Below are 21,952 nucleotides of genomic sequence, written 5' to 3'. Positions count from 1 at the left end.
CTCATCACAGAGCATCGTCGCAGGAATGAAAACCACAAACCAACCTGTTTCCATTTAGAGCCCTGCCACCATGCACACAAGGTTTTTTTTTTAAACTTAGGAACATGCACACAAGCACACACCCATACACGTACATACACATAGACAGCAATAAGGCGCGCGCGCGCACACACACACACACACACACACACACACACACACACACACACACACACACACACACACACACAGACACAGACACAGACACACACAGACACACAGACACAGACACGGAGACAGACACACACACACAGACACAGACACACGCACACACACACACACACACACACACACACACACACACACACACACACACACACACACACACACGCACACACACACCGTATAGCAGGCATGTTTCTGGTGAGTTTAGAGCAGCAGTCTGCCGTTTTTCCCCCCCAGGATGTTTACAGCTGGGATCACCAGGCAAGTCTGGCTTTCTGGCAGCTTTACAGCAAGAGCAGGGAAACCCAGGCAGACACACACAAACTCACACACATACACACACCCGCACACATTAAGAGCCAAAAGGGCACCCAAAGAAAATACATCCTACAGCCACTAAAGGACAGAAAAGTCATATCTGCAATTTATTTGCTCTGTTTGCCTGTGTGCCATTGTCAATGGGACAATATCTAATTATACACCATTTATAAATCTGATCATAAGAATATATGAATATCACATGCTGAGAATCTATAACATCACAGGTGTGTTGGTCTGTTTTAAGCAGACATTTTTTTTTCTTTTCAAGCATTTTTTCTCCATTTACTGTACATATCGCTCCTTCTCCCTTTCTCCCTGCTTTGGGGAAGCTTTTAGCCTGATTCAACGAATTGGCATGTCCTGTGGTAATACAGACCAGAAGGTTTCTACAAACACACACACACACACATATATACACACACACACACCACACGCACACTAACCAAAACATCCTGGCACCACTAGTTGGGGTTGAAAGTTATTATTAGTGTATTGGGGTGTTTGTATGTGTGTTTCTGCGAGTGTGTGTGCGTGTATGTGTGTGTGTGTGTGTGTTGCCAGACTACGGCAAGGGTTTTCCCCATGACGAGAGGCAGCCAATAAAACGGTGCTTTGCTGCTTTTTGAGTTCGTAAAAAGAAACATGTCTAAGTGTTTGTATGAAACTGCACAAAAGCAGTTTTTCTCTGCAGGCAGCGATGCCCCTTTTTTTTTAAACATATTTTTTTTTGCCATTGATCCAGACATAAAACTTTGTATGCAATTGTGTGTATTTTGGCAAATATCCACCCAGGTGCACATGGGAGTATAAGCCCTCGTGCGTACTCTAACCTCTAATGTGTGTATATGTGTGTGTGACTGGACTATAAAAAAATGATCAGCCTGGATAGAAAACACAATGGAAAGTTTCTTCTCTTTCTTTCTAATTTTCCTGTTCTTTTCTTTGCACAGTGCGTTGGTACCCTTCAGCCTTGTCGCTGAACTTTAACACCAGCACTGTGTGTTGCTTTTGGGTCTCCCCGCGCCCTCGTTTCCCATGTTCAAATAAATACACAGTACAGCCAGGGAGGGAGAGATGGAGGGAGGGGACAGAGGAGAACAAAAGGGTGACAAGGAAAGACTGAGACAGACAGAATGGACAGATGGATGAGGGGAGGAGAGGATGAAGAAGACTTTCTTCTGGTTTTGGGATGAACTTCTGGGAATGTATGACTGAGCAATGGGAAATGTGGGGAGGAAAAAGGTAAGAAGGTAGGATATAAAAGTCCACACTAACCCTTTTTCCTCCGTCTCCACCTCCTTGCCTTCCCCCTCCTCTCCCCACTTTCTCTCCCTTCACATGGTCCTTGTTACTCCTGCTGCTAACAGCTAACAAGAGACGCTCCTGCCTCCTCCCCTACAGTCCAGTCCCTCTCTTGCTCTGTGCCCCTTCTTTGAAATAAAGTAAGTTTATTAGAAGCAGCTTGTGCGTATGTGTGTGTGTGTGTGTGTGTGTGTGTGTGTGTGTGTGTGTGTGTGTGTGTGTGTGTGTGTGTGTGTGTGTGTGTGTGTGTGTGTGTGTGTAATTGGGAACAGGGCAGGGCAGGGGGCTCTGGTATGCACATGTGTATGCCAGCTTCGGTGTCTGACATGCTGGGGGGTCTCTTTGGGAAGGGCCCTCTCAATGCTACACACAGATACACACACACACACACACACACACAAACACAGCCCTATGTCAGCAGAGGTTGTGGCTAAGGCCTGGAGACAGTGAGACTGTGGCTACCTCCTCATAGTTCTGCAAAGCATCATAGGGCACCACTTTGACCAGTCGGCCCAGTAACAAAGCCTGTCGGGTCAAATCCTCCCAGCGTGCAGAGGACAACCACCGAACCTGACCAACAGTCATATTTGCCGGTGGGAAGAGCTGGAATGAATTTTGAACCAGAAAGTGGAAAAGAAACTCTGGGGAATCTTGTGGAGGAATAAACACTCGGATCCAACTGAAATAATTCTCCTGGTATGTGTTGGAAAATATGATACAAGTGCTGTTGTTACAATTAGATGCACAGATTTTAGGTAATGGGGATTCAGGTGATGATGTCTCAGGTTGTGCAGCAAAGATGCAGATAGACCCCTTTTGCGGTAAAATGTAATGTCCCAGCATACTGGAAAGTATTAGTCAGATTACAAGATTACACAACGGTCAATGCGGCTTGTTGGCATTTCAACACGACAATTCAGCTATTGAAAATCAATGGGTTGGAGGGATGATTGCAAAGTCCGCTTGAAATATTTTGCAATACGTTTTTATATACATGGATGTGTTTTTGCTACTTTTCTGTAAAAAATGACATTCACAAACATGAACAATTTTTCAAATAGCTCTCAAATTCCACCAGATTTTGGCCTAACTATAAGAAAAAAACTATCCTTAAATTTTGCGTAAGAGCAGAATCAACAACTAGGCGGGCTGATTTGACTGATATTAGCTTATCACAGATAAATGCATAGCGGCGTATGTGTCTGCAGATAACTATGAAAATATCAGCGGCATACAAATGACAGAGATACCATATGTCTGTGGTAATATAGAAACAATGTTGCCATTACATAATTTGTCCACCGGAGGGCACTGACAACTTTATTTTTTCAACTGTAAAATGTCTCGCTAGCTACATACTATATACCTTGGTCAAAACTCTTTAAAAAAAAAATGGAAGGGCTCATCAAAATAATGTTTTTATATTATATGTGTAAAGAGAAGGAAAAAAAGGAACTATATTGTCATCAGATTTTTTAATCTTGGTATCAGCCTCCTGAAATTCAGTATCAGTCAAAACGTCTACAGCTACAGTATGATAAATATGCAATAAGTATAACAATACAGAAATCTTCATTTCTGTGTGTCTGTGGGGCTGTGTGCAAAAGCCATCTCACCTCATCATCCTTGTACCAGGACAGAGACTCGGCGGTGAGGACAAACCAGTACTCCTTGGCTCCTCCCTTCATGATGCCGATGTTGTTGATGGTCAGCCAGCCCTTCCTGATCACCTGAGAGAAAGACGGATGCACAGACAAAGGAAAAAAGATTATAAATAACACCCAGCGGGCAAAAGTCACCCTCCTTCTATTTCCCCACACACATTTCACAAATTTAACATCACATTTGTCAGATAGTGTATTTATCACACATACGTACCTACACTAACATGTATGCGGCAGCACAGTAAAATGCAATGACACTGCGTCTAGTGGAGATAATTAGCAACTGCCATAAACAACAGTAAGGTGGTGCTCACCTACATGACCAAACACAATCCTCCCACTCTTTTTTTTTCTCTTGTATTTCATTCTCTCCACCATACAGAAACTATAGACACACACAGTGCCTGGTGCACGAGTCATTTACCTTGAACCGATCGTTAACTCCTCTCTCAGGCTGAATGAGAATGTGGAGAGAACGTTACAAAGCTACGCCAACGCAGGGCATTTAGTAAAAAGGCCAAATGCACAAGGTCGGCCAAGTACCAGCACATCATAGCTGGCTGCTGGGACGGCAGCTGGGGGTCAGCAAGCAGGGCGGGGGCGAGGGACGTAAGGAGGCTACAGCAAGAATAGCTACTGTCAAAGTTTTTGAAAACCATGCAGTGAAATACATGAGTCCAACTGTTTGCTACTGTGTTATATGTGCTTTTTGTATAGAAGTGGTGGTGAGTGATTGTACTTCAGCGAGGACGCTTGATCGTTTAAAATCCAATTTACACTAATTCCTAGCTGCTGCATTTGGGGACACAGAGTGCTTATTTATCAATCAATTGGCCCCATGAACCCTGACATAACATTTCCTATCAAGTAGCTCCTAAGTAAGAAAAACAATATTTGTTCAGCGCTAGGCCTATTTGTTTCTACTGAAGATGTAAAACTTAAAAATATACAGTACGCTTTGATTTTTAAAAAAGCTAAACAAATTCCTAAAACAGCTGAATACTTTAGTTTTTAGCAAAAATTAATCAAATAGAAATAGTGTATTTGCTAGGGACTATTTCTCGCTGCGGATTTGGTGCACTACTGAGTACTTACAGCACCAGTGTAAATGAGATGGACTCAAAATAAACTACAGTGTGTGTGCGTTCATGGTAATAAAACGAAATAAAATAAAATAAAATGTTGCCCGGTGCAACAGTGTGGCTCATTTCAGTGTTTTAATAGTTTCCGGACAATAATGGAGCTCTATGGCACAGAGGGAAAGGCTTCCTCAGACTCTGGCTACACAGACAATACATGTTACTACGGTACATTTATAAGAAAAATTGCAAATTTGTCTCTGAGAGTTTTACGACACCCTCTATCTTTAGACCCAGTACTCAGTACGAATATGGAAAAACATTAAAGGTAAATTAAAAAATCATATAAAATGGAAAAAACCTTTGTGTGTGTACCTAGAAAGTTTGAGATCCGGACCCGAATTGAAGCTCAGTGGAGAACAGAAGCTGTGGGGTCTTAAAGGGTCAACTACAGCCATCTATAAACAGGAAGTGAAGATCCCCACTATGTTTACAATGTGCCCCTAACCTCTGACCTCAATCTGGGTGGTTGTTATGACAACTGATAACTATAGAGGTGACATATGTCTGCCGGGCTGCTGGTCCTCATCTTCCCTGGCCCACCGCTACGACTTTTGAGGAACTGGGAAGCGGCGGGGAGAGAGACGGAGTCTAGTGATGTGTAAACAAAAATGTTTGATTGTTGTCTTCGATAAAAGAAGAAAAGAATATCTCCCCCTCTCGTCTTCACTTTTTCTCTCTTCAAGAGCGTGAGTGACTCTCTCTTTATCTAGTTCAATCTGCTGCAGGGGGAACGGCCTCACTGTTGAAGCCACAATGAGCATGTCCGAACTGAACCTTTCTATAACACTGAAAGACGCCTTTGACATTAGCAGGGTGAAGTCAATCTTGATTTAGCTCTGTCATTTTCCCTGAGCAGTGTTGGAGAACATTTCACCATACATTTGTCATCCCTGTGGCATAAGTGTGTATGTGTGTGTGTGTGTGTGTGTGTGTGTGTGTGTGTGTGTGTGTGTGTGTGTGTGTGTGTGTGTGTGTGTGTGTGTGTGTGTTGTGTGTGTCTGCAGGGAGGACACAGCTGAAAAAGAGAGGACGGGGAAGCAACACAGCCACCTGCCCATCTACTGGCAGTTGAAGCTCATTTCATAAACACACACTCACACAGTCATGAATCCACTATCAACTATTCACACTTTTTCACATGTTATTACCTGTCTTGATGGTAGACCACTGCAGAGAGTTGAACACAACAAATACCTGGGTCTACCTGGGCTTGACTCCGGACTCTCATTTAAAGGCCATATTAATTATAGTGTGAGGAAAATGAACGTCGGTAATAGTGTTCTTTACTGCTCCAGCAACTACTTTTCATTCACTGTTAATAAGTGAATGAAAAAGCGAAAAGTCGCAACTCATCTTACCAATGATGGATTATACTGATGTTATATATCAAGCTGCATCTAAAACTAATCCCCTTCCTCTTGGCATAGTACGAGACTATGCAGATTTGTTCTTGGCTGTCCTTTCATAACTCATCCATGTATAATGTACGAAACTCTTCATTTGCCCTTCTCCCATCGTGAGAACACAGCAACACTGGCTGCAGTTTATTTTATACATTTGGATTACCCTCACTAATTAAAAAAGTTTAGGATACCTTTCTCCTCTAATGATCAATTGAGACATGCTATGGCCTTTCTTTTTATTACAGGATCAGTTGTACATGTCCATAATAACACCTATAATTATGTTTTATAACTTTATTACTTAATGCAATCACTGACATTAATACTTTTATTTAGTCTTTGATTGTATTATTAATTTTTATGCTCTGCTTGGAATATGATTTCATGATTTTTTAAGTCTTATTATTTGATATTTATTGTTTTTTGTTTGTTTGTTTTTGTCACAGCTGGTATCGTTTAATTATCTTGTCGTTATTTTTGTTTTTGTTAAATGTTCTGTCTAATGTGTTTATATTGTATTATGGTCGTTGAGGAACCCCTTGAAAATGAAATGGTACCTCTCAAGGGGTTATTCCTAATAAAGAACTCACAGTTTAAACATACATAAACACATATAATCCCAATGTATGCAGAGTGTAAAAACATGAGCACGTACGCATGAAAGCCTACCTACAGACAGGCACAGAAATGACACACACACACACACACACACACACACACACACACACACACACACACACACACACACACTACTCACCATGATTTCATCCTGATGCAGAAAAGCCACAGAGAGAAGAAGAAAAAAGGGAAGAGACACAGCAAAAATAAATAAATCACTAGGAAGAAGCAAGAGGCAACATGATGATAAGAAAATAAAAAAGAGAGCAAAAGAAAATACAAATAAAGAATAAAATTAGAGTGTGTGAAAAGTAAAAGAGGATCTACAGTAAAGGCTTCAAAATGCAGAAGACAAATCATGCAAAAGCAGTTTTTTGTAATATAAATGTTGTTATTGTGATGCATGTACTGTATCCAGTCAATGTATTGTTTGGTTATTGACTAATTATTACATTTTTGATAAGGTTTTGTTTTTCTATCTTGTCTTTTTTTTTGTCTGTCTCTTATTTTGTAGACATCTCGAGAATGTATTAACAGATTTCAGTGAAATTTTTGTGGAAAGTTAGACGACGGGACAGGTGATTGGTGTTTGGTGCAGATTCAGGAATCTTTTAAAGGATTTTTTTTTAACATTGTTTTTTAACATTTTTGCTTTTTTCCCCCCATGAAATACTGCACTGAATGAAAAAAACCTTGTGTTTTGCATGACTGTCTATCACTGTGTGTATTTTGATACAGATCGAGACAGATTTTCGAGGATTGTGCAAAGGTATTTGCTCTCTAAATGCTTTCCGTTCTATTGATGTTAGCATTACGATTGTAGTAGTTAAAGCTTTAAACCATGAGAACTATCATGCATGATAATTCACAACAGACCTCAGTTTGTGCTGACATCACCATGGCTTTCACCAAATGGCCAAGTTTCAAGATTCAACAACTGTTATCCATTAGTGTTTGTAACATGTATACTGTAAAAGCTGCATTGTGTAGGATACGGACTGTTACCCCGGGTAACAAGATACTGTATACCTGTTCTACATTTAGCATGGACGTAACAGAGAGCTAAGTGCTACCAGAATAAAGCCTTGGGGAAAGACTGCATGAAGCTTAGATGTCAGGTTTCTGGCCAACAGACAAAAAAAAACTTGGATGTTTCGTTGTTGAATAATGTTCCTGCAGATTGAACTAACCTGAGGAAAAAAGCGCAGCTCTGTACTATAACCTGTGAAATAACAGCAACAATCTGCAGTGACCATCTCTCTATGTTTGTGATCAAAATACCTGGTTGCCGGCTGACTTCTTCTTGTTCATTTGGTTGATCCTCTGCTGAGCGCTGTGCAGAAAATACAGCAGGACAACATGTGGATTGACCTCAAACAGCATGTGAACTGATGAATATGTAAAGTAGAAACAGTTGCCCTGTATTTATATTCTCTACACTGGGTTGGGGGGGGGGGGGCTCACTTGGCAAATCCAATAAAATCCTCATGGTTGGTGTTCATGTAGGACAACTCAATGTCTATCAGCAGCAACACCTGAACAGAGAGAGAGAGACAGAGAGAGAGACAGCGAGAGAGACAGCGAGAGAGAGAGAGATCTGTTATCAGCCCATATGTTTCCTATTTAATTAAATAATATTTTAAAGATCCTCCCTGGGAAATCCATGGCTTCCCCAGAAATGTTTTTTGGTTTTAAATTTAATGTTTGCGCTAAGCTGACATTCATCTGCCATTGCTGTATCATTGTAATGTTGTCACTGAAATCTACTATACTGTAGCAGCAACCTACACTTACCAACATGTATCCTACAGGAGATAAAGGCATTTTATTTTTGTTTGTCTAATTCTCATTTTGATCCTTTAACGCCACTATGTGCAGTACTTTCATCTAATTATATCATCTTTAAAATTATTCTGGTGACATACGTTTTTGTTCTTAGAAAAATTTTGACATCCCAGTAAAAACTAGTGCAGTATATGTGTTAGTGGCCTGCACTGTTGTGTGGCTTGTGGCTTTAAATCCTAAGGTGCTTTTGTTCTAAACAATCATAAGATACTGAGATCATTAAATATAACATCCATAAAAATGTTGCAAATTACATTATATTACTTCTGCATAAAAATGTATTAGTTCGTCAATAATCTATTCAAATCAAATCCCCTCAGCACCACCACAAAACCACTTGTTTTTCTTGCGGTGTAGGTAGTTTTTGTGTGTTACCTGGCCCTTAGTGCGGCTTTCTCGGTCCCTGATGTGCTGGGTGACGATTCTCTCCATCTCCTCTCTCAGCATGGGATACTGAGCCAGCTGTGACCACAGAGAATAGTAGGTAGGTGGAAAAAAAAACAAACGAACATGCCAACACACACGCTGTCACACATCTACATTTCAGTAAACCACAAAAGCACTCATCTCGCTCAACCACAACTCAAAGTTCCGCCAATACAGTAAAATACATTACAGAAACACAATTAAACATGTTATGTTGTGAGGAGTGTATCCCAGACTTGGCTCTAGTCTCTGCACAATCCTGACCAGCCGCTGGATTTGTGTTATAGACTAGATTTAATGTGCAAAACCTCTGTTTGTTGCAAGAATCAAACAAATGCAAAAAGAATAGTGCAAAGTCTGTGATATTACCACACAAACACAGAATAAACATGTTCCTGGCAGAAAAAGCTTCTTTTTCCCAGCACACTGTGGTCTTTTTCCATGAGCTCATTGCAAACCCATGAATGCAGACATTGGTGGGCCTCCAATGTGACACAGACACATTTGGAGAAGTGCGAGGAAAGAAGAAAAATTAACACCAAAAATCACAGTGCAAGACAGAAAAATATACACTGTTTTCTTGCAAGTTACAATGCATCTTTAATGTCTATCAGGTGGTTTGGGGAGTGAGTGGATATCAATAGGCATCTCTCTGGTTCCCAAGTTGATTTACTGCCTCCTGGTTTGGCGCAATTACAGAGCAGAAGACACGCAAGAGGAATTACATCCTTTGTAATAATGGGTCACATGAATGTCAGTCCAATTACTGGCATTAAAACTTGTATTGTCAATGTGTAAGTGTTTGAAACAGATTATGCTAATTGACCGTTCTGCATTGCAGATCTGTTAAGCTTTTCATTTCTTCACGTGTTGTGTGTAAGAGTGACTCAATATACAAAGCGTTTGGTTGGCTGGGTCTCTTTTAATCGCCTTTACAAAACCAAAAACACGAGAGCAACAGCACCAGGAATGGCATGTGCATTCGTTAGCACGCTTCCCTAACTATCCTACTAGCTTAGGAAGTATCCCAGCATTACTTCCAAAGCGAAGGAGCATATAATTAGCTAACCATTTTAGACTTGTGGGAATTTTTTTTTTTTAAGGTTACAGCACGACAGAAAAATCCATGTTCAGGACTTAAATGTCCACTGCGTAGGAGCAGGCCCTGGATGCTACTAGCTACATCAGAGTGTATCGAAAATCCCATTACATCTACTATCATGTTACAGTAGCAGCTCTGTCCTGCTCTTGGTTTAGATTATTTATAATATTGTAAACTGTAAAGTATAATAATAGGGCTAACTAGTTTTACCCTGCAATGAAAGAACAATGTTTATTTATGTTATGAGTGTAAACTGCAAATGTACTAAATCGGAAAGCTTGACGGTTAACACATATCTTAAATTGATGCTAAATTTGTTATTTGCATTTAGCCATAATACATTATAAGATACTTAAAATATTCATTCATTTGTTCAAAATTGATATCAATGCCATCAGATATTTCTGGTGTACGTACACACTTGCATTTGTAATATTTTTACACTGTGACTGTTAGCAACAATTGTATGCAAAGGTTTAGTTTTGAATATGTTCAGTTTACATTTGGATCACATTAGAAAAGCTCGAGCACACTGTTAAAAAAAACAAAAAAAACTCATTTGTTTTGTTAGAGCATAAATTTACAGCATTTGTTTAACCTGTTAACAGTATAGTCAAAAAAATCTTTGGAATTTTAGGAAAAGTTTTCAACTTGGTAAGCAGTGAGGAAAGACTCAGATGGCAGCTGTAACAACGTCACCATCGTCCCCTTGCCAGGAGAAACACTGTTAACTGATTTGATGAGGAGCATCTTTGTGAAATTCATATCAATACTGGAAAATTGTGAAATCCATGAAAATAAAACATTTCCAAAACAAAACTGAAAAAAGTGGATGTATTTAATATCAAAGAAACTGAAAGCAACATACAGTAATTTGCGCTATTGGAAAGGTGCATTGCAACTTGAAGGCAGACAAATGCTGTGAAAATCTGCTGAAGTGTTCGGTGTCTTAAAAAACTGACACCACAACACAACGCTGACAGGAGACAGAAATAATTTTTTACAAAAAAGGCAGCAGGCAGTGACATTCACATTGATTCAGATCGACATGCTATGCAAAGGAGTGGAGAGGTGGGGAGGGATGGGAGAGGGAGGGGGTGGAGGAAGACTTCCAACTGACCCCTTTTTGGATTTTCCCAAACACTGTATATTATCATACAGTATCCTTAAAGATAGTATGTCTCTGAAAGTGAAATCAAGATAAAAGTGCGACAGAAAAGAGAAATCCAAAGGAGGTCATGCTCTCTTTTGGTCATTTGCTTTGGGAGGAAGCAGCTGGTTCAAAGGGTTAGAGGACGACAGGATGGAGAGGACGAAAGAAAAAAAAAAGGGAAATAAAGAAATGCTCGAAGTACATCAATTAGTCAGTGAGTGGAACTTCACAATAAGTCACTCCACTGTATTAAACCATACTGAGAAAGACAGAAATCAAATAAGATTTTAACCAAATTAAATAAAAGGATGTTTAGACATCATGAGGTTAAATGTGAAAAAATATTATCTAACATGCAGTTTGTTAAATTATCAATATGAGGCCAATAACTGACAGAAGACAAATGACAAATAAAGTTGAATTAAAATACAGGTTATATGGTTACACTAGTAAGATCTGGAGTAAGGACAGACCGATACCCGCTGGCTCAAGTCTTTCACCACAATATCATATATTTTTTTTACACAAATGTTGGGCATTTATTCTGAGTTTGTTTACATACATGAATTAATTTCAGTGCAGTGATCATGGGCAGGGTAACGCTTTTAAACCACTAGCTCCGTGGCTCTAGGAATGGGGATGACGGTTGATCGGCCCAGAGCTTTGGCCCACACTGAAAGATCGAACCTATTAACTGTGCAGACATTCAAGGTTCCCAGAGGATGAAGCTTATTAATTTTGATGATGCCCTGATTTTTACTTTAGCGCCAACATATAAGGTCAACATTTGGTTAGGTTGACTTGGTTTAGTAGTATCTTTGAGGGATGTGCAAAGGTAAAAAAAAAAAAAAAAAAAAAAATTCTAATTAGATTATGTATCAAAGTTAGCATTTTTGATTTAGTTTACAGTTTTCAGGTGCAGTCTTTACCAAATGTTAGCACTATTTTATAATCTGATCATAAGCAGCAAACTTCAGCTAAAACCTGTCACGGATAGTTGGATTAAATTTGGCTCTATACGCAAACAATATCTTGTTGCTTATGACTGTTCACACTTGGATGTTAATCACAGCACCTAATTTACTGTAAATCAACAAACACGCAGTAATCCACATTAACAAAGAAGAGAATAATTTTTCTCAATTGTAAGAAAAGATTTAGAAAAATTAATTAAACTAAACTCATATCTATCTAAATCTCTCTAAATCGAAGTTACTTCAGTTTATAAATGGATTTTTTTTAAAATACTAAAATGAAGCAGTTCAGGCCTGGTTTTTTATCTCATACATCACCTGATATCAGTTCTTAGGGAAAAAATGTCCAGCCATCGGTCTACCCCTACTTGTGCGACTAACAGAGATAGTCAAAGTTGCTTGGTTCTCTCGGAATTTTACCTTTTGACTACACTTTTGAATGGTGAAGGTGAGTTCGCTCACCACCATATCTATACACTTCAGAGTGGGCTCCTTCAGCTTTTGGATCTGCTTTTTCACTATGGCCTCAAAGGCCAGGTCAGGGGTGAACAGCCCCGTCCTGTAGGGATAGGCAGGCGGCACGCGAGAGAGGAGTAAAATAAAAAGAAAGAAGAGAAATGAGGTGGAGAGGGAGGAGAAGTAGGAGCACCAGATGAAGAGTTGTAAGAGGATATATAGGAATAGACAGATGGAGGAAAGTGACAGGGTGAGACAAATAAAAGCAAAAGGAGTGAAAACAGTGGGTGAAGGAAAGGGACAATACGCAGAAGAGGTGGGTAAAAATTGGACACTGAACAAAAGAAACAAAAGATTGAAGATTAAAAAGACAAGGGGACGTGTTGGGGTTTGGGGGGAATAAACAGCACAGAAGGAAGAAAATGCAAGTGAGACATTTGGTTTCCCCTGAAGCCATTCTTAAAACAGGGCGGTGCTGGAGTCTCTCTCTATCAATAAAAGAGCAGAGAGGAAAAATGAGAGAAAGAGAAAGAAATAGAGAGAGCTCCCAGCCCGCACAGCTCCACCAGCCAAAAAACTCCAAGCGACGCACCGCAAGACCGCAGCTGTGCACCCCGATGCTCAGCCAGGACGCCCAGATCCCTCCTTGTGTTGACCCTTTCTCCACCCATCCCTCCTTCTCCCTTGGCCCCTAATCATAACATTTATCATCCCAGGGCCTCCAGGTTGTTGCACCCCAACCGAAATTGTTTGGTCACAGTGGATCAATTTGGATAAAGACTACTGCTCGTTCTCTTGGCCACACTCACGGGCCTCTGTTGCTGAGAGTGCAGCCCCTGAGGCTTGCTGAAGAGCAGCTGAAACACAATCATCATGGCTCCTGTCTGCTGCAGGTGCACAGCTGCAGTCTCACACACGAGGAAGTCTGAATGCTGAGATCATCCAATATGGCTGCCATGTATTCTAAGTGACTGACACATGATTTTCGAACCACATGTATGTCTTAGTGGACAAGCAAAGGTGAAAAGAGTCAGAAAAAAGACAGAATGCAGACAAAAAAAAGTTTTTGGTTTTTTTAAAAAGTGTGCTGTTGTCCCACAATGCCATTGCACAAATTAAAAAATCTAAATCAAGTGTGGATGGTTGGTGAAACAGCTCCAGGAAAACCTCAGAAAAGGACAAAATAACTATTACGTTTTTGGATAAAAGTTTTGCTTACTCGTTGCAAAGTTTAACTGCCAGTGGCATGCTACAGCTACAGTTTGACTGATGTCTGAAGGCACTAGCATTGCATAATTTTCTGGTAATGTAACGTGTGTGTCTGTTGATTTGTTGCATATTAACTGCAAAAAAAGCGTACTACTGTATAAAAATGAGTATACGACACATACTTTTAAAAATGTAGTATGGAATTGGGACACAGCTCAAAATGATCCTCCTGATTGTGCCATAGCTGAGGCTACGCTGTAATTCTTGCTTTTCAAAGTGTATGAGAGATATTGCTTCATCGCAAATGTGCTTTGTAAAATGAACTCAAAAGGGAACGAGAGCATGGAACAGATACTCAAATTATGAGAAATAATACTGGCAATTTGTTACTTTCTAACAAAACGTATTGGCAGAAACTGGAATGAGATGTTATTTTATTAAAGTCTTAAATCACATTCCTAAACTAATGGTCTTGGACTCGTATCTGGCAACCATATTTTTGATGACAGCTCAGCCTCCACACTGGTTTTCTTCAGCACAGCTTTCTACCACGGTCAGCCAGATCTGTCCAAAGCGGTACAGTGGGCAGGCAGGCAGGTATACCGCAGCCCACCCTGCCACTCCAGGTGTCCCCCTCGCTGTGCAACAACAGTGAGGGCTGGAGAGAGCCAGGTGGTTACAGTAAAAGGGAGTGAGCAGCAGAGGTACTCTGCAGATGAGGGTTGAAAATAAAAATTTTAAAAAAGTGCTGTTTACTTTTATTTTTTACCTTCTTGGTACACTGCCTAACCGTATTGACTAGCTCAGAAATGACCATGTCCACACATTTGGTGCAAGGCTCTTTAATCTTCCCAATCTGCCTTTTCACAATGGTCTCAAAGGCCATGTCCGGGGTGAAGAGGCCAGTTCTGCCCGGCAGAGAGAGAGAACCAGCCACAAGGCCAAAAAAAAAAAAAAAAAAAGAGGATGGTGGAGAGAAAGAAAGAAGGAGGGAAGAGAGTTGGGTAAAGAAAAGAGTGTTAATTGGAAAGAATTAGCCTCCATTTCTGAGCTTTTCCCCCAAAAGTAAACAGACACAAATTAGACAGAGAGAGGGAAAAGAAACAGATCTATGAAAACAGTTAGAAAGCAACAGATACCAAGCAATAATTATTAGTAATAATCAATCAATCAATTATCAAGTTATTTCTACTTAATTTGGAAATTTCTGCAGCAAATATCCAGTCATTTTCCCTCAAATGTTGTTAAGAGTTAGTAAGTTACTGTAGAGAGGTTGGTGAATTATCCAATAGGAGGATAATAAACATAAAAATACGAATTTTACTACAAGTACTCAAGTACCCAAAATACCATTAATCTTGAAAATGCACATCTGTAAAATACAGTTTTGTTGCATCATTCGAATCCATTAAGTCAGATGTAAAAGTAACTTAAACATGGTTCAAACTGACTACAAACAAACTTTAAAAAATGAATGCCTCTTCAAACAGCATTTAATAAGTTTACATCACCACATCCAATATCTCTGGGATTAAAGGCAACTGTTTGCTTTCAAAAGGAAAACTCTTTCCCAGGTCAAACTCAACACAAGAAAACCTGGCAACTTGGGAAGTGTGCACTGAACCACTCTAATAATAATATGAATGTGCCACCCAAAAATCCAGCCCAAGTCTGAATAAATATTTATCCAGCTCCTACCTAGGAACATCCTGGCAGTCATCTAGCTGGTATTTTAGCAAAAGTTTGTGTCTGGCTACTAAAATCGTTGAACAAACAAACTTTCATTAAGTTCAGATATTGTACCTTATATGGTTACAGTATTTTTTGGTCAAATGTTTACTCTGTTATATTATAGCTGGGATTTCACCAACCGGAGAGACAAACCGACAAAATGCACAATTGAAAGGCTAGAAAAATAATGCAACCAGTAGTCTGTTGCCATTAGTATTCAAAAGAGCACTCGAGCTAGAGGTCTTGAGCACTCAAGTCTAGAGGTCTTGGATAAGATTGGCAAAGTCAGTTAGATGCAGCAAGGTGACTGAGTTGGACAGATAGAGGGAGGTGAAGAAAAGAGGAAGGGTAGGAAGGATGGAGGGGAGAGATGGAGGGCGGACGTGCCTGATGCCGTGAATGTTCTTGATGGCGTAGCTGATCTCCTTGCGGAGCTCCTTCTCATCAAACTCCATCTGTAAAAAAAATTTTAAAAAACAGAGACAACAGGGAGGATTAACTATACACACTCTTTCTCTCACGGTTTCGCAGATCAGCTAAACTTTTCCCTCTCTTGACTCCTCCATTCTTTATTTTCTCTACAGATTTCCATGTCAGCCCATAAAATGCCCTCCTCGATTTATCTATTTCTGTAAATTAAGATTTGTAACTGTATTAGAACACAAGTCTAAGCATACATGTCCTCTGTTAGATTGTTATTGTCAGAATAATACACATTTTGAGGCACGTGAAAGTCACTGTCCGTGGCTAGGGAAGAACATAAAAAAACACATTTTCACCAAAAAAAAAACAGAAATTGTGTTTTCTGCACGGATTAAACAAACTAGATACAGCATGTTAACTGTTGAAATCTAGAGATGATGGTTATTTTACAACCAAGCTATTTGTTCCCCTCTGTTTCCGGTCTTCATGCTAAGCTACGCTAACCTTGTTCTTGAAAAAAAATATCTCTTTGGTTGAACTGGTCATAATCCCACAAACAGTGATATAGGTCATAAACAGGTTTTATTTGAAACCGAAAATGTTGGGAACCACTGGGTTAGAACACATATCCCTCAATGTTTTTTAAATGTCTCTGCTGCTTTTATATTGAAAATGTTAATCATGCTTTCCCCCCAACAGATGTGACACATTCAGCCCAACACACTGTGATATTAGAAGTGGGGTATATAAGATAATCTACCATATCTTTGTACAGTCTGTTTTTTATTCAAAATAAATCACTTATTTCTAGCAATGCACCATTCTTTCTCAATTTTTTAAAGCATGTAGACAGATAAAAACAGATAAAAGATAATAATGAAGTGACTTCGAATGCATCTGGCAGACACTGGGGTTTTTCTGTCTTATGAGACAAGCTTCTGCTTAAGAAGCAACTTGCTCTGTCTTCTCGGTGGGAAAGCGGCAGGGCATTTATCTACGGGCTCAGTCACAGACAGTAAATTTTATATCCTCAGAGGGAGGGTGAGAGAGGACAAAGGGAGAGGGACGGATGAAAGGAGGGAGAGGAATGAAGGGAAGGTTAAAAGCTGACTGGCTCACTGAGAGCAAAAATGAAAAACGATCATATATGTAAAAGGGGGTGGGGGCGAGGTAAAAAGCTTAGAAAGACCGAGGTCGGCGAAGGCGGATGAAGGGAGGAGAGGCTCTGGGTAAAGATGATGTGAAAGGTGAACAGAGAGGATGTGGGGGAGGGAAGAAACAAGGATGGGTATGGTGGTGGAGTGAGAGAGACAGCGAGGAAGATGAGGTGAGGGGAAGCAAGATTGAAGACTTGGAATGGGAGAGGTGGCTGTTAAACTGAGGAAGGAGGATTGAGGAACGTCTGAGTCAGAAAGCCTGAGCCTGCGTCCTGAGGGGGTCTTCTCTCCCTCTGAGGCTGGGAGAGACTGAGAGAGAAACCTGTCGTAAAGCAAATAGGCTTTCATGTAAGACTTTTTTTTCTCCTTCCTCACTATTCTGATACAGTGCACCGCAATACACAGACTTTCCCTCCTTTCTTCTTCTGATTTGGAGATTTTCTCACTTGTTACCAGCTGTCGCTAGCAGTTTCATGCATGTGCTATTCATCTCACTACATTTTTACGTATTACCTACGTATTCTGTAGGAATTTGTTGTTTTATCAAAATGTCTGATGCTAATAAAACTACACTGAACTGAAGTGAGAGAGAGAAAGTGCACAGGACTAAGAGTCTCCAGCCACGCGAGCAGCACGTTAACATGCTCACAATGACAATGCTAACATGCTGATGCTTGGCGAGCATAATGTTTACCGTGTTCACCACTGAAGTTTAGTTTTATTCCTGCAATTTATTTGAGATAATAAAATACTGAGTTAGATACTATACAATATTAATATTATAAAACCAAGATTTCCAAATTGGGCTTGTTGTCTTTATAGTTCTGGGATGAAGTGGAGTAAGAACTCTGAGTCTTTTCCCCCCTTGCTGCGACATACAGTGATTTTCTCTCAATGCAAATTTAATTTCGTACAGCTAATCATTTATTCTAAGCATTGGCAAAGTGAGTCAAAGGCCAATTCATGGTCCGCAAGGGTCCACGAAAGTCCACGTCATGCAAATTAAGTCATCTGCCCAAGTCCATGCAGACCCTGCGTGGACGTCCATGTGCAGCCCAAAAGTCTGAGTTTGAATTTCATGCGCCCTATGTGTCTACTGTTTATTTCCCATCTTTGGTCCCTTTTTTTTGTTGAGCGGTCTCACACACAGTTGTTCAGCCAAATACGCCAAACAAATGAGCGATTCCTCTTGCTGTCAGGAGTCACGTCACGTCGTCTAATGCGTAATCTATGGTTTTTCCTGATTATGTTGTCATACAAACCCTTTACATAATTTCAGTGAGGGATAATAAAACAACTCAACTAAAAATCACACACGCAAACACAAACTCTGGCATACACGCACCTTGACCAGTTCAAAGGGGAAGCGTTCGTGGAAGATGCGATTGATCCTAGCACCACCTGACAGCTCCGCCGTGTCAATCTGGTCCCCAGAGCCCTCTATACACTTCTCAAAATCCACAGAGAACTGCTGCACCATCCTGCGGGGAGGCAGAGACACAGACATCAATAAATCCATTCACCTGCAACTATTGAACTGTCTATGCATCGACTGTATCTACTCACTGGAGCAGAGCCTTGGTCTTGCGAGACGGATCATCAGGTCTGAAGTTCTTGTACTCCTCCACCTCCTTCTCTATGGAGAGAAGCTGACTCTGCAGCTTGGCTCGCAGACCCGGCAGCGTGTCCCGGATGTGGTTGGTCAGTTGCTGCACAGGTCAAAGGTCAGAGTTAGACAGACTGAGTCCGAATTAGACCCGGTGTTGCATGGCAAAAAAAAGGAACCTATGAATGGACACTCTCACTCTGTCTTTATTGCTCCTTTACACACCTGATTGAGGACTTTCTGGAGGTAGGGAGTGCCCATACGGTCTGCCAGGTGTCTATACCCAGGGTGGGAGAGAAAGAATTTCCTCTCAGCAGCCATAGCAGCATTAATGTCCTTCTTTCCATCTATGTCCTTCTGGCTCCTGTTCACCACACCAATGTACCCTGGACGCAACAGATGAGAGTCCCACGGACATTTACAATACAATCTGAACCATTGTGAGATTTGCAGAAAACCATATCCAACTGTTTTTATCACTTTCCGGAATTTAAGAGAGCAGACTCCAAAGGACTCAATGCTTGCGGCCTGACTAGTAATTTGACTGGAAGATAGCATAGTCTTGTATTAGAGCAAACTGGGACTGTTCTGGACTCTTATTTGCTACGCATGAACTGAGTTGGAGCAGCCAAACCCAGAATGAAAAGCCGCTATAGCAGTCAACCGCTTAAAAACGGTGTTTAATAATGTTTAGCTGTGTAAAAAAACATTTTAAGAGACATGGGATTGAAGATAAGAAAATAGAAGAAGGAGAGGAATGCAGAAAAGAAGAAGGAATTACATGAATAAATGTCTGCATGTGTGTGTTGAAGTTTTTAAGACAAAAAGGGGAAAAAGAAAAAGGAGAAGCAACATAGCAGAGTTCAGGTCACACGGATCCTATTTCACCTCCGGTTGAGTTTTCTCATGCATCACTCAGCTAAAGGCTGTTTCGTGCTCTATAACCAATGCAACTGTGAGCCAGCAGCCTTGTAAATGTGAACATCCACAGAATTAGACAGACGGGGAGAAGGGGGGGGGCATAGAAAAAACAAAGGACATGGAAAATATTCAAAAGCACATGCCTGGGTCCCAACCAAGTGCAAATGGAAAAGAAAAGAACCACATCAGCACATTGCAATAAAGGGCAGCCCGCAAGATAAATGCAAGCTCTTTTCCAAGACAGTGTTTTTTGTTTTTTTTTTGCCCCCTTCCACGCTTTTCCTTTCCAACTCTTTTTCTCTTTTACCTTTCTGTCACTTTTTTGATTTCTCACTCAGTACTGTTTTATTACCCCACCACCACCACCACCCCCACCACCCCTCCTTTTTTTTTTTTTCAGTGGTCGGAGAATTGGACAGTTTTGAGTAACACTGGCTTATTACCACAAGAGGGAAACAGTGCGTCACTACAAGCCCTGAGGCAGAGAAGAGGCAGCGTTTGTGTGTGCGAGTGTGTAAATGTGTGTGCTCACCCCTCCTGAGTGGAAGAAGTTTATTCTCCAGGATGTCCTTAGCGTCTGTGCCTTCGTCCATCAGGTCCAGCTTGGTGATCACACCAATGGTCCTCATACCTACATACAGACACACACATGCGCACACCAAAATGTTTAATCAACCTCACAGACCGATCTTGAAAAATTAAGTGAAAACTAAACCGATAGTTTCTGTTGCTGTAAATACTTGATGTGCGCCTCTGGGTTAAAATACCCTCAAACGCCGATTCTAGCTTGGCTTACCAAAATAAAAGTACAGTACTAGTGCTATCAGTAACAAAAGTAAAAGTACTCATTATATAGACTGGTACCTTTAGAGTGTATTATTGTATTTATTATCAATTAAGGATTATTTTTTATTGATAACTACTTCATATGTAAGCAGGATTTTAATGTTAATGCTGATCGGGGTGGGGCTAGGTTTTTCTTCTTTATATACTTTTTGGTAGCGTAATCTGTAAAAAGACATACAGTATTTTATAAGGCAATCATATCATTCGGATGCAAATTTTAACCTGGGAAGTAATGAATAACTATAAAATACGTGTAGTGGGGTAAAAAGAAAAAAATTTCCCTGCAATATAGTGGAGTAGAAGTATAAAGTAACGTACCCTGAGGGTCGACCTCTTTGGCAATCTTTAAAGCATCAGAGTTTGCCAGATCAGAGTTGGCCGGGGAAACGGCCAGCATCAGGCAGTTCTCCTTGGTGACGAACTGCATCAGCATGTCTCTGATCTGGGACTCGATGTCTGCAGGTTGGTCGCCCACCGGCACCTTGGTCATCCCTGGCAGGTCCACCAGGGTCAGGTTCAGCACTTTGAGGAGAAAAAGGAACTCGAGAACTAAGAGAGAGCTTCTTCAGATGCACTGTTGCCAAATGAGAGGCTTGGATGTAAATAATCTATGATGTGAGACATGCAGAATTTACAAATTGGAGTGAAATCAGAGAGCGCTATAGAAGATTTACTAATATCTACATTTTACTCTAAAGTGTTAGTTAGATACAACTATAAAACAACACACAAGTCACACCAAACTAGTATCTGTATGGACATTGAGCTGTGTCAGCCTCACCATGAGGAGAATAGACGCGCAGGTTGATGGGTACAGGGGAGATGCCCTTGTTGGCCCCGGTGATGCGGTCAGTCTCTGCCTCAATCTCCTGTCGGACCTCATCAAAATCTGTGAACTTTTTGCCCTTACAGTGGAGAAACTCTGCATACTCTAAAAGAGACAGCAAAAGGACACTCATTAATGAAAGTGAAATTGTAGGGAAATTAGATGACGATGAAAAAGGAAGCAGGAAACAGGAAAAGAAGACTGTAGAGAAAACAGTAAAGAATAAGGAAAATTTTCTCACTTTAATGCAAGTACGCATTACAACTGTGTTGCAGCAAACCAAAAGAAAAGCAATGAAAAAGAGGAAGTGGAATAGTGGAGGAGGAATGTTTAGACTCCAGAGGAAGGCGGGGGGGGCACTTGTGGGTTCTGTTTGTGTCTCCTCCTCCCCCTGGGGCTGGTATGCCATTCACATTTCAAATAAAACACAAGAATAAAGGGAGAAAAAGAAGGGCGACGGTTTGGGATCAAGAAGGACGTATGTCTGAAGGATATGATAAAGGATGGACGTAGCTCTGAAGCTAAGAAGATGGAAGAGTTTGGTCTAGTAGCAATATATTACACACAGCTGGACTTGAAGAAGAATCTGAACGCTGAAATCAGTCCACAGGTGCCTTAAGATA

At 40.6% G+C, this 21,952-nt stretch overlaps 1 protein-coding gene across 3 annotated transcripts in view; it reads right to left on the bottom strand.

Moving 5' to 3' along the window:
* dnm1a (dynamin 1a) overlaps positions 1 to 21,952 on the bottom strand; it is a 55,400-nt gene that overhangs the window by 18,796 nt on the left and 14,652 nt on the right. For 2 of the 3 annotated variants that reach the window (XM_040157261.1, XM_040157262.1), the window contains exons 3-16: positions 21,285 to 21,434; positions 20,822 to 21,025; positions 20,190 to 20,288; positions 18,962 to 19,122; positions 18,697 to 18,839; positions 18,476 to 18,611; positions 15,938 to 16,005; positions 14,589 to 14,727; positions 8,875 to 8,961; positions 8,119 to 8,189; positions 7,936 to 7,987; positions 6,794 to 6,805; positions 3,916 to 3,945; positions 3,444 to 3,557 (exon numbers count right to left, since the gene is read on the bottom strand). In XM_040157261.1, the coding sequence (XP_040013195.1) occupies positions 3,444 to 3,557; positions 3,916 to 3,945; positions 6,794 to 6,805; positions 7,936 to 7,987; positions 8,119 to 8,189; positions 8,875 to 8,961; positions 14,589 to 14,727; positions 15,938 to 16,005; positions 18,476 to 18,611; positions 18,697 to 18,839; positions 18,962 to 19,122; positions 20,190 to 20,288; positions 20,822 to 21,025; positions 21,285 to 21,434 (1,466 nt within the window). The remainder of the gene's footprint in view (positions 1 to 3,443; positions 3,558 to 3,915; positions 3,946 to 6,793; positions 6,806 to 7,935; positions 7,988 to 8,118; positions 8,190 to 8,874; positions 8,962 to 14,588; positions 14,728 to 15,937; positions 16,006 to 18,475; positions 18,612 to 18,696; positions 18,840 to 18,961; positions 19,123 to 20,189; positions 20,289 to 20,821; positions 21,026 to 21,284; positions 21,435 to 21,952) is intronic. The other variant, XM_040157260.1, reaches the window with a different exon arrangement.

This window comes from Xiphias gladius, chromosome 20 (genome assembly GCF_016859285.1).
Source record: "Xiphias gladius isolate SHS-SW01 ecotype Sanya breed wild chromosome 20, ASM1685928v1, whole genome shotgun sequence".
NCBI lineage: Eukaryota > Metazoa > Chordata > Actinopteri > Istiophoriformes > Xiphiidae > Xiphias > Xiphias gladius.
The sequence above is the reverse complement of the archived record's forward strand: the minus strand, read 5'-3'. Positions and strand labels throughout refer to the sequence as shown.